Source organism: Canis aureus, chromosome 8 (assembly GCF_053574225.1).
Source record: "Canis aureus isolate CA01 chromosome 8, VMU_Caureus_v.1.0, whole genome shotgun sequence".
In the NCBI taxonomy this organism is placed as follows: Eukaryota; Metazoa; Chordata; class Mammalia; order Carnivora; family Canidae; genus Canis; species Canis aureus.
The window spans coordinates 59,148,462-59,161,586 of NC_135618.1; the positions used below are offsets into that span (position 1 = coordinate 59,148,462).

At 50.5% G+C, this 13,125-nt stretch overlaps 1 protein-coding gene across 8 annotated transcripts in view; it reads right to left on the reverse strand.

Moving 5' to 3' along the window:
* Positions 1-5,604: 5,604 nt before the first annotated feature.
* Positions 5,605-13,125, reverse strand: part of XPO6 (exportin 6) — a 100,316-nt gene continuing 92,795 nt past the window's right edge. For 7 of the 8 annotated variants that reach the window (XM_077907123.1, XM_077907127.1, XM_077907122.1 and 4 more), the window contains 6 exons: positions 12,974-13,088; positions 12,628-12,799; positions 10,986-11,147; positions 8,672-8,770; positions 8,263-8,493; positions 5,605-6,313 (listed from right to left, as the gene is read on the reverse strand). In XM_077907123.1, coding sequence (XP_077763249.1) covers positions 6,212-6,313; positions 8,263-8,493; positions 8,672-8,770; positions 10,986-11,147; positions 12,628-12,799; positions 12,974-13,088 — 881 coding nt within the window. In that variant the 3' untranslated portion in view covers positions 5,605-6,211. The remainder of the gene's footprint in view (positions 6,314-8,262; positions 8,494-8,671; positions 8,771-10,985; positions 11,148-12,627; positions 12,800-12,973; positions 13,089-13,125) is intronic. The other variant, XM_077907130.1, reaches the window with a different exon arrangement.

Below are 13,125 nucleotides of genomic sequence, written 5' to 3' on the forward strand. Positions count from 1 at the left end.
AGCAGCCACAGTGCCTCTGGCAGCGATCGGGGCAGGATGTGGAATTCTCCAGACTCTGGAGCCACAGAGACCTAAAAGCGGACCCCAGCTTTGCCAGTGACTTGCTGTGTGGCCTTGGGCAAGTCACCTCCCTCTCTGAACCGCGATATTCTCCTCTGTAAGCTTTTGCTCTGAAGGCAGGGAATACTAAGGGGGTGGGTGGACGGCTGCAAAAGGCAAACCCGGCTGCATCTGGGAGGCAGTGACGGCCTGTCTCCTCCTCTCTTCTAGCATAGCAGTGGCAGAGGGAACCATTTGGGAAAATGCCATAGTACAGATCGTCAACATAATACAAGCCCCCAGAGCTTCCTCTGAGCTCCTGGCCCCACCCCAGGCAGGCTCAGCAGGGAAGATTGAGATGCTCTGCACATCCTTCTCTAGAGTCTGAATCACTCCTAGAGTGCCCTCCAGGGCCGGAAGCAAGGTCGCCACCACTCCTGGAGTGCTCAGGAGTCATCAGCTCCAGCATGGGGACACAAGTGGGGAAGAGGAAGGACAAGGACCAGTTGTAGCCTCGAGCCTCAGGGTGCCCCTCTGCAAAATGGGGATTATGCCTTCCTCAGCGGCTCCAAGAATGACAGTGTGGTTATCGCTGTAGACTCTTCAGGGAGAAGATGCACCTCTGGGTGAGCCTCTGGATTCAGCCCCCAGCTCCAGACACCAATGTGGGTCTGAGAGACAAGGACCAGATTAACTTCCTGCAATATTCTAGAGGTCACTTCCGCCTAACTGGTCTGCCATGGCTCAGCTGAAATAGCCACAGAGAGCTGGGGTCTCTAGGGACCATACGGCTCACTCAAAGGAGTGTGTGTGTGTGTGTGTGTGTGTGTGCGCGCGTGCGCGCACACAATGAGGCTGCCACAAATGTAACGCAATCTTAATTCCTGCTGAAAGAAGAGGTGTATGTATGGATATATATATATAAATGTAGAATTTGTGTGTGTATATGTATTTATAATAAATAAATATTTATATTTATAATAAATAAATATATATATAAGTAAAATATATATATATAAATGCAAGAAAAGGTCTGGAAGGCCACCCATTGAAACATTATTATATGATTTTGTAGATTTTCATGTTGTTTATCTTCAAGGAACATGTATTACTTCTACAATAAAGGGGAGAGAAACAAAGTCTATTTTTATTTTTTTAAAGATCTGTATTTGTTTGAGAGTGCGTGTGTGCACACGTGAGTGAGAGAGGGGCAGAGAGAGAGGCGAAAAAGAATCCCAAGCAGACTCTGCGCTGAGGTGCTGATCACAGACCTGAGGCGGGACTCCATCCCCCAACCCATGAGATCATGACCTGAGCCGAAACCAAGAGTCTGACGCTTAACCGACTGAGCCACCCAGGCTTATTTTTAAAGAGAAAAATCTACCCATTGCCAAAATGCCCAGCTATGTCTGGCCTATGTTTCATTTAAATACTCTTTCAGCCAACCCCCAGCCCACTCCAGGTGGGGACCCAATGTGGACTCAGCCAAGAGCTTCTGGTGCCCTTCGGGGTCAGCAGGGCTCAGAGCCAGCTTCAGGTCCAACCTGGAAGGCCACCTGACCAGAGCTATCAACCATGCTACCCCACCAACGCCAAGGCTGGAGCTAATTAATTAACATGGATTTCTAAAGATGTTTCTAATGATGCAAGCAGGGAAGAGCAGAAAAGGGAGTCCTTGAACTAAAGAAAACCTCCACTGAAGAGCTGTTCACTCGAGAGCTTCTCCCTGAGGAGCCCTGCAAAGTAAGGCCAGGCATTCTGAGCAGGCACCAAGTACGAGGCTTCATTACGTTAAAAAATTCATCAGAAGACACCTCCGAGTGACTCCAGGCCTCCTCCTGTGAGGAGAAACCCATTTGGATAAATTTGGAAAACCCTCGCACACTCGACATTTTGGGGCACCCGCTGTGGGCAGAGCTCCATGTCCAGCCTTCATTTGGGCGGGGGATGCCGCAGGTGCCGTGGGGCAGTGAGGAAGGCCCTGGCTGGCAAGGTGAGTTCAGGGGAGCTCCTGAGGAGGCGGTCGGGGAAGACCTCCGCTTTCCCCCAGGGCCATCAGACCACATCCTCTTGCACACTCGATGCACAAACAGGAGGCTGCCAGTCAGCTGTGTGTCTCCACGCTGGTGACCACAGTACCCCACCCCCATCCCATGAATCAGGTAGCTGCATTCGCACCTGAAAGAAGAAAGTGGTGGGATTCCTCGTCTCCCATCTGTGCTGACGCACCAAGCCACGGAACCGGATGCGTTCTCTTCAAGGACAAGGGAGACCAAAATCCCAGCTCACCCTTGCTAGCCCAGGATTACTGCTGATACCGTCCGTTTTAACTCCAAACATCCTTGTTTGGAAAGAAAAAGAAAACTGATGGTCACCCCACCCATTTCCCCATCAAAGTTTCATGGCAATTTCGCAACTTTCAGTCTCCATCCAGGCTGCCCCAGCCTGCCGACCAGCCTTCAGACACCTTCACTCCTGTGTCCTTACCCACTTGCCCACTGGTGAGTTCCTCACACTATCCAGGAGTCCTCACGCTCAGGGAAGCCCCCTGATCCTCAGCCCTCCATCCATTTCCGGGGTCCCCAACCTCATTCACTGCACTTAGCACACCACTCTGCAACAGCCTATCTCTTGGGCCTGTGAACTCCTGGCAGGCACCCACTGCCGTATTAGCCTCCTCCAAGTCCTTCACTTGTAACGCAGCACCTCGCTTAGACAGGTATTTGGTAAATAACATTTGCTAAATTCACTGCCATCAATCAGGGCCCAGGAGTCAGCTAGAACCACCAGCACCTTTCCTCTCCCTGGTCCCAGGTGCCCTACAGAGATGTCACTCTGGGATGATGGCAGCACTTAGAAGTGGGCAGGAGGCCCAATCAGACCCCACAACTACCCGGGCAGGAGAGTCCCCAAGATCCACAAGAGCAGGGGCTGATTTGGTCACATGATCTCAAAGGAGCCTTTACAAGCTCAGACGTTTTGCAACTCTTAAGTCTGTAACTCAGCTTCTTCAGAATAGAAATCGGGCCTAGTTATGTCCATCACAAGCCTCGAAAATATTAGTGCCATCAAGTCCACATGGGGAAATCCTCAGACAAGCACCAAAATTTAACATGCACAGACGCTCACTGCAGCACGTTTTGTAGTAAGAGAAACTAAACAAAGCATGTCCTTGGAATGCCATCTGCCATTAAAAATCACATTTTAGAACAGTAACATGAGAAGATGATCCTAACACGTTAACTGAATAAAAGGGACTGCAAAACAACATGAGCCCAATTCTACAAAGAAAAAAAGGGAAAGGAAAAAGCAAAACCATATATATTTGTATATATTTGGAAAAGAAAATTCACCAAAATATTAACAGTGGCTCTGAGCAGGATTAGATGACTTTTCCAGTTTTCCACATTTATTTTTAAAGATTTTATTTATTTGACAGAGAGACAGAGAGAGAGAGAGAGAGAGAGCGCGCGCACAAGCAAGGGGAGCAGCAGAGGGAAAGGAAGAAGCAGGCTCCCCACCAAGCAGGGAGCCCAATGCAGGGCTCAATCCCAGGACCTTGGGATCACAACCTGAACGGAAGCCAGACCCTTAATGGACTGAGCCACCCAGGCGCCCTTGCATTTTCCACTACAATGTTAGTCAGGAGGTGAAAAAAAAAAGGCTATGGAAAAGAAAGGTGACATTTCATGGCGTGAGGCTGACAGCAGACAAGTGGAGGAAAAAGTTGGAAGTTGGAAAGCATTTCATCAGACCCCTTCCCAGAGCCAGTGGCTATGCCTCGGGTGGATGTCACTGATGGAAACCAGAGGAAAAGCAGGGTATGAACTTTTATTTATTTTTAAAGATTTTATTTATTTATTCATGAGAGACAAAGAGAGAGAGAGAGAGAGAGACAGGGAGGGAGAGAGAGAGAGAGACAGAGAGGCACAGACACAGGCAGAGGGAGAAGCAGGCTCCGTGCAGGGAGCCTGACGTGGGACTCGATCCTGAGTCTCCAGGATCACGCCCTGGGCTGAAGGTGGCGCTAAAACGCTAAGCCACCCAGGCTGCCTGGGTACGGACTTTTACAGCAGCCTCCCCGCACTCAAAGGTGGCAGGTGGCAGGGCAAGCAGCTCATTGCTGTCCATCTCCTGCCTCTCCCCATCATGTCCCTCAGAACACAGTCTTTGGGTTTGTCAAGGGCCTGTTCTTGCCAGGCCCTAAGGTGGGTGGGCACTGCAGGGATCATGTCAGAGGACTAGGGAAGCAGACCCTTTCTGCAGGTCAACCACCCTCTGCTTGCACACCTCCAGGGACTAGGAGCTCACTACAACCCACACAGGCTAGGCCCACTTTACTCCCCTGCAGCCTTTCCCCTACCACCCTAAATCCTATCTCAAATTCTGTCCAAGGGTGCAGCTCTTGGGCGACAGATTCCATCCTCTCGCCCCTTCCATCTGTGGGCATTCAAAAAGCCTTTTCACCTGCTCAGGCATAGACCACACTCAGGCCTTTCCGACAGGCAGGTGAGGTGGTATTTATAACCAAGGAATAATTGGATGTTAATTCCTTTCTGCAGAAGAGTGACTGGAGTTTCAATTTCTTCCTCTGCGAACTCTCAAGTGGGGCTAGCTGCAGCTGAGAGGCTATGACTGACATGCACGCACGGCCCAGGCTCACCCGCCCCCTCAGCCCCCACAGTGATTCTTGTAAGGGCCTCAGAAGCCATCAGCCCCCAACTCCCTTCCTCCACAATTCTACCACCAACCAGTGGCCATCCTCACTTCAGGCGAGCAAGCCTCTTCCTGCCAGGTGTGGGATTCCACATTATAATCTAGCCTTGTCCAGGGGTGCCTGGCTGGCTCAGTAGGTAGTGTGTGACTCTTGATCTCAGTGTTATATTCGAGCCCCACACTGGGTGTAGAGATCACTTAAAAAAAAAAAAAAAAGTCTTAAGAAAAAAGAATCTAGCCTAGTCCTGTCAGTCTGGTCACTGGTCCTTAAGGCAGGAAGGAGCCGCTGATACATCACCCCAAAAACTTCAGAAGCACTACTTCCACACACGAATGGCTGACAAGGCCCAGCTCTCAGACACACCAGTGAGCCCTGAGCACCACCCACCACCACCCCTCGCCCACCTCCAGCCTCCCTCCTCAACCCCTCCTCTCAGATAAGCCACCTACTCAGACCTCCACCCTGCTGCTGACCTCAAGAGAGACTTTGGTCCACTGACAGGCAATAACCCGGCTGAGTCTCTTGGCAAAGATCCATTTCCTAGGGGGAGGAAGAGTGTGAGCCCACGCCTGATGAGCACCTGGGCTCCACACCCACTCCCACCACAGGTGAACTGTAAGGGCAAGTCCCTACCATCAGACTCTGAGAAAAAGGGGCGCTATGTCTTCCCGTAGCTTTAATGGAGAGGCCGTCTAGGAGACCCTGCCCCAGCCGGCCCTCCTCTGCTGTGCTCTCCCAGGGCACGGCCACAGGCCTCATCCCTTACTGCCCAGCTCCCCACCAGGATGGCCTCTCCACCTGCATACTGGCCCCAAGAGGCTGAGGGGAAACACGTTCCCTGACCAGTGTTTATATAACAACAACATAAGCATTTTATTTTTTCATTAAGCTTCTTAGTTCCTTAGTATCACAATGGAATGATGAGAAAACAAGAACAAAAAAAACCCATGAGTCTGCAAATCTCTGACGAAGAGCAGAGACTTCAAGGCAATCGGAGGGGAGGGCAGGAGAGGCTTGACAGAAGTGCCAAAACAGTTCCAGCATCAAGTCTCTCCAGGCCGGCTGGGCCGGGGATGGGGGTGGAATGGTGAGAAGGTGGCACTGTCATGAGCAGTCCTTGGCGTTTCTGCCTCATGGCTGATGTCCAAGGGAGTGGCGCAGACCAGCCCACAGGATTCCCTGGGGCCTCCCTGGAACCTGGCCACATGACCCTCTGCTTGCTCCCGTTGCCCTGGGCACTCCAACCAGTGCTAAGATGCACCCTGAAGCCAGCTCGGCTGGGTGGGCAGCAGGAGAGGAGCGTGGAGAGGGGCAGGGGGGCAGGCAGCACTGTTCAGGGTGCAAGAATCCAAGGAGCAGCCGAGGCCTGTCTGGGAGCCGTCTGTGGCAGAGGGCAGAGGTGATGCGGGTGGCAGCAGCAGGAGTTCGAGTCCCTTGGCGGCAAGCAGGCTGTGCCTAGAGCTTCACGGTGCCGGGGGGCAGGCTGTCATTGCAGAGTCTGTAGTAACGCAGGTCGTTGACCAGCCTGTGCACGTTCTGGGTGAATGAGGGCAGGTCCTGGAAGGCAGGGGTACAGCTGCAACCCAGCCCCATCTAACACCCCAAATCATCCCACCCCCACCCCACCCCAGCTCTTTCCATCCCAGGGTGAGCCTCAGAGGTCTGCAAATGTTTTATTAAACTCGAAATTTCTACTCATTCATGCACCATGTGTCAGCCAAGGCCCTATAGGAGCAAAAGAACAATAGTTAACACTCCCCTAGTGCTCACCATGTACCAGGCTCTGCCACGAGGGATCCAGATACTAAGTCACTCAAACTTTGCCACGAGCCTGAGATATAGGTTTCATTAGTACTCCCATTTGAAGGATGAAGAAAGTGAAGCACAGAGATATTCCAAAACTTGCCCCAGATTCCACAGAAAGAAGGGAAGGGGGTCCAGACTAGACTCTCTCATGAACATGGGTACATCTGCCAATGCACACCTCTCCTTTGCCACAGCTAGCCAAGTGGCGTCCACAGACTCCTCCTCCCTATCCGGGGCTCTAGGCAGGTCCTATCAATCAAGAGAGACACCCCAGGAGCCCACAGGCCACAGACACCAGTGGATCCCTTGCAGCTAGAACCCCAAACTCTACCATGATCCAGCAAGACAGATGAATGAAGGCACAGATTCCTTTACTTATTTCATCCTTCAGAAAACAAACCAAAGGGGTGTCTTTTAGATCAGTGGCTCACAAATGCCAAATTCAAATTTCCTGAGTGGAACACAAGAGTACGTTTCTGTATATTTAATAAGCCCCTCCAGGTGCACTGACATATAACTAGATTTAGAAGCTGCTACTTTAAGTCAAGAATTGACTGATAAGAATATCATTAGAAATGGAGGGTTAAATATGAGGATTTGGCCTCAAGGAACAGGAAGGAAACTACCCAAGTGGCTGAAGTGAACTTCCAGAAGCTTAGGAGAAGACAAGATAGATCCCAAGGAAAAAAAAAGATTTCAAGACCAAGGAAAACAGGAACTGACTCTAAAAGGAAACTACCCTCACACATATCACAGATGTGATAAGCAAAAAGTGAGCAGACTTTGCTCCAGCAAGAGCAACGTGTAAATTGGCAGAGGGCAGTAGGCCTGCGGGCTGGCTACTCCAGCATGGGAGGCAAGGCAGGGACAGCACGAGGGCATGGAACAAGACTGCATTTTGCCACGTTGTCACGCAGTGAGGGATGAAACACTCATCCCATGGGAAGAGATCCAGAAAGAGCCTAGTAGGTAAATGCAGAGAACTAATGGTGGAGAGAGGAAGGAGGGCAGGTGAGAGCCCTGACAGGACACCCTGGGACAGGAGATGGCATGTGCACCAGCAACGATGGCTCCATATGCATCCAGCGCCTTCACCCCGGCCCCTACCTAAGGTGCTATATGGGACTGGGGGGGGGACGGGGGGGACGGGGGGGACGGGACTATCACAGCCCCCTTCCCACCTCCCCATGCTCCTTGGGCAGACAGCAAGGGGCACAAGGGTGAGTCCTGTGGGAGCTCATCCCAGGAACCAACAGCAGGTCAGCCCATGTTGAACCAAAGGCCTGGGCAGAGCCCACAATTCCATCCCTAACCCTGGGCTCTCAGAAGATGTGATTCCTGAGCACCAGTCTTCCCAGCCTATCTGCAAGTTCAGGCTACAACTGCTCAGGATACTTGAGGAAATGATGACTGGGCCCAGTGGGGGGGTGATGCTCGACGGGATGCAGTGAGCACAAAGAAGCAGAGGCCATCAGATGGACTGCTGGGGCCAGTGGCTGAGATGAAGAACACATGTGTTGCCCCCCACACGGGGCGGGGGGGGGGGGGCTTCCCACATCCAGCCACAGCCCCAAGTCGATCAGGAGCCATCAGCAGGTACAGACCACACAGGGAAGTGGCCTGCCCTTTCTCCACTGAGTGGGCACCAGGGTGAAAGCCCATGCTTGCCCTTCCCTTTAGCCTAGCCTCTCTCTCCTCACCCGATCCATCTTGAAATTTCGCCCCAGCACATTTTTCTGGTTGGCATCCACACCATCACAGCTGGTCAGAAACTCTGGGAGGAAGGCTGCAAAGAAGCCATCAAAGTCCACAGAGGCCATGTTGTAAATGGCGATGCCGATCTCCTCCTGCAGAAGGTCATGGGACTTGTGAACCAGGACCTGCAGCAGCACGTTCACAAACTGAAACAGCATGGCGGTCCGGAAGATCTTCTGCAGACAGAGAGGCTGGGTTGAGTGAGGGTATAAGGGCTCACTCTGCCCCCGGGGGCCCATCTATGCCCCAGCCCGCCTCCTGCCATGCATCCCAGCTGTGGCCCTAGAAGACTGGGACTCCACCCACCCCACTGACACCTCTGATGAAGGACCCTTTCTGAGAGGGGGTGCTAACCTTGTGGTACAGCTTCTGCTTGGTGTTGAGAGTTTCCAAGTAGAAGAGATTTTGTTTAAATAGGTGGATATCAGGCTGAAGAAAGGACTGTCCAAAAGCCTAGGAAATAAGACCACTATGTGATGAGCAGCACTTAAACCATCTCAGACCCAGCCCTCCTGGGCCCCCACCCTCACTCCCCACCAAAAGAACCCACACCCCACAAGTGGTTCCTCATGCCCATGGCAGGACAAGGGTATCCACTGCCTTGATTCTCCTGGTCAGATCTTGGAATATTCCTGTGTAGTCTTAGCTCTACAGTCCTCCCGCACTGGGCTTAACTCCACATACTAGTCTCACCTTAATCTTTTATAATAAACCTCCAGATCCCTTCATGGATTCCACTTTTGAAGCAAGAAGCTGGTCAAATGACTCTAGTCAAATCCTCAGCAATCCCAGCAGACTCCTGCTGCCTCCTCTCAAGCCAACCCCTCACCTCTGGAAGCCACACACCCTCTCCTTGGTGTCCCAACTTTTATAAACCACAAATCCTGGGAGGCTCCTTCAAACTGGATGCCTCTGCCTAGGGGTTAAGCAACAAATTTTTAAACTGCTTTGAGTTTCTGGACTATAAAAGTTACAAGTTCTAGGGCAAAAAGTAATACCCTTCCTCTGCAAAAAAAAAAAAAAAAAGCCAATGATGTGTAAGCTCCCACCCCCAACAAGCTGCTGTCTGTCTGTCCTTTTGCGTCCAGGCCCCTGAGCTACAAGAAGAGTCTCGTAAGGCCTGATGCAGCAGGGAGATTTCCAATGATGCCCAATGGTTTTATTTATTAATTTGGGTTTACTGAAGTATGACACTGAGTAAAAAAAAAACTCACCCTTTTGGGGTTCACCCTTGTGCAATTCTGACCAACCCACAGTCATCTAACCAGCATGACAAACAAGACACACAACACTTCCGTCTCTCCAAAAAGTTCTCTCATGTCCCCTTCACAGTCTCCTCCCCCTACCCCAAGGGAACCACTGCTCATTCTGTCCCTCTGGTGCTGCCTTTTTCGAAAGTTACATGATGGAGTGGAAATCATATGGTCTGGGGCCTTCTGGATCTGGCTTCTCACCCAGCATAACATATTTGGAAGCATCTATGCTGGTCTTGGTGTAAGAACATGTTCCTTTTTACTGTTAAGTAGCAGTCCATTACATGCATGTGTCTCAGCTGATGGCTATCCCGGATTATTTCCAGATTTTGGCAATTATGAAAAAAGCCACTATAAACACCTACAGACACATGGCATGAATACATTTTCATTTATCTTAAGCAAAATGCTTAGAAAGTGGGATTCTTGATCAGGTAGTGACTACATGCTCAACTTGATAAGAAACTGACACTATGAAGCTGTTTTCCAAAGTGGCTTTCACAATCCTGAGTAGGGGGCCAGGCATCCGTCTGCCCCAGAAGGCTTAAAAAACAAGGTTGAGGTGGGGGGAGGAGGAAAGCACACGAATATTCCACACCCAAAGCCACACTGGAGACAGCAGGGCAGCAAGAGGCCAGGGGTAGGGCTTGTGTTTATCCAGAGAAGAATCTCTACACAGGGAGCTCAAGGGAAGAAGGGGAGAATCTCTCTGGCTACCCCAAAAAGAAAACCTTGCAGTGACAAAAAAAAAAAAAAAAAAAAAAAAAAGGAAAACGTTCTACTTCGACCTGGGCTTAGAATAAAAAGCTATACGATGAAGTGTGGAATGAGGACAGCAACCAAGCAGCAGCCACTAGGCAGCCCGGCCATCCCCAAGGCGGGGTACCCTGGTCTCCTACAGCAGGGTCCAGTCAGCCCCCAAGACAGCCTGCTCATAGGACAGTGTTTCCCCAGTATAGTACCAGCCAGAATGATCTTTACAAAATGCAGATCCCTGGGCCCCTCCCCAAGGGACTTCACTTAGCTTCTAGTTAAGTGGGCCCCAATGTACTACAGGCAGTCCCCTCACACTTGGGAAACACCCACTACAAGGCATATGGACAGGTATTTATCCAGCACCCGCAGGCGCCAGCTGCTGGGTGGAAACTAACTCAGTCCATCCTCACACTAAAACCCATGAAATAGGCAGCATTCTCTCCACTTTACAGATGAAGAGACAGAGGCTCCAAGAACTTAACTAACTTCCCAAGTACTAAGTGGTAGCACTAAGCTCTGATCAGAAGCTACATGGCTTCCTCATATGCCAGGGAAGCAAACCAAGGGATAGACAGCCAAAGGACCCAGGTGGTGTCCAGAATGAGGCCTCTCCATCCTGGGATTGCATGGCAGCCTCACCAGCTCTGCCTGCACGTTACCTGCATGATGGCACTGAACTGAGGCTCATTCTCCATCTGCTCCTCAGCGATCCCCCTCTGGACACTGGCCAGGACAGTGGACTTGAAGAAGTACCTCCAGTTGTGATGGAGCGTCCGGAAAAGGAGCTCAAACAGCTCAGCCTTCACATCAGGGGAGGGGCGCTGCGGAGACACACAGACCCTCAAACCTTCCCTTCCTGCGGCTCAGGGGGCCACTCACAGCCTTGGCTCAGAGCAACAAAGAGGCCTAAGCGATGCCTAGTTAATAGCACACAGAGTGTCAGCGTCCCACCCACACTCTTGTCCAGTCAAGTTCCCCTCGGGCCAGCAGTTCAAACCAGGCCAACTTCCCCAGAGACACGACACTGGAGTCAGTTCCAAGGGGCCCTTTATTTTACATTTTTTCCCTAAATGTTTTATTTTTAAGTAACCTACACTCAAAGTGGGGCTCAACCTCAAACCCTGAGATCACCACAAGTAGCACACTCTACCAACTGAGCCAGCCAGGTGCCCCAAGGGGCCTCTTTTCTGTCAGAAGCACTCAGTCCTCTCAGCTGGGGAAAGAGGCTACCAAATGGCAGAACAAGTAGGAATGTGGGTTTCCTATTTAGAAAGCAGCTGCTGTGACCTGCCACATCTTCTTGGTCGTGCTGTTCCTTTTCCCAGGATAAAAACTGCTGTCCCAGCTAACCTGCTGATCTTATGCAAAACAAGTAAAAAGTCTTAAAAGCAGTTCTGCCCTCTGTGGAACAGGAGTTCAAGGAGCACCTACAAGCCACAGCCACACTAGAGGATCCCCAGGGGGAGGCGGCGTGCAGGGCTAAGTACTCTGGGCCCATCTCCCCAGCCACTGGTAGCAAGATTCTGAGAGGAGGGGTGAAGGGGAAGATAGACTCAGCAATATTTTCGAATTGAACCAAAAATCTCCAAGTCACTGAGGGGCATGCCAGGTCACAATATTCCAGATGTCTCTGCAGAATTCAAAACTGTAAGGTCCGGATATATTTAATTCAGCCTTGATTAAAATTAAATTGGGACCAGAGGGCACGAGCTCCCATGGCAGGAATCCTTACAGGACCCAAGTGTGTTTAATGATGCAAAGCAACTGACTTATTTAAGCCTTAGTTGGGGCACTTAAAAAGGTTAGTTCTTATTTAACTATGACATAAAATGCAATTAAATCCACACTTATTCTGGATCTTGTCATGCTGAATGTCTATTTTCAAAGGAGGAAGAGCATTCCTTTAACAACAGAACCTTTGCATGGTTCCAAAAACTAGCCTAATATCCTTGAGATCAGTGAAATGTTCTTACTAGGATAATACATTTGTTATAATGTTTGCTAGAGAAAACCACATATTCACTTAAAGTTATGAATTGTTTGCCATAGGAGACTGATCTTACCAACCAACCTGGTGGCAATTAACCTGCTATGCTTTCACTAGACTAGTTCAGATTCACACAACCAATATAAACAGACTGGACCGAGCTAAAGGCATTCATTCTTTCTTGGAAAAAATTATTTTACAAGAAAAGTAACTAACAAATTAGCTTTAAAATGCAATGCATTTTCTTCATGATTTCATTCTGTCCCCAGGGGCACACAGGAGGCAGTACAGGGTACCGGCCCAGCCTCTCGTACCTCGGCAATGATGGGATACACCTGCTCCATGCACAGGGAGATGATGCTGGGGAGAAAAGGCTTGAACACCTGGCCAGGCTCCTGGACCACCACCTGCAGGATCTTCAGGAACTTCTCCACCACCCGGCAGCCAGTGCTGCCTTCATGGAGGATACTCTCAGCCAACTGCTCTCTACAGACAAGGGGAAGCACACGGTAGCCAAGGGAATGTTTCTCAGGGGCCAGCACAAAAACCAACACTTGAGGCAAGTGAAGAAAAGGAACAGAAAGTCCCAGGCTCTGTAGCCGGGCCCCACTACTTCTCCCTTGGGAATCTGGAAGCCAAGGACAGTAGATCTGCAGTTACCTGGTAAACATGTTGAGGAAAGTCTGTATGATTTGCTCTGTGAAAGGCACACCCATCTGTACTCTAAGGCCTCGAAACAGGGTGAGGAAGAAGCTCAGCATCTCATCGGTCACATCTACATAAAGGCACAAAGCAAACAGTCAGAGACACAT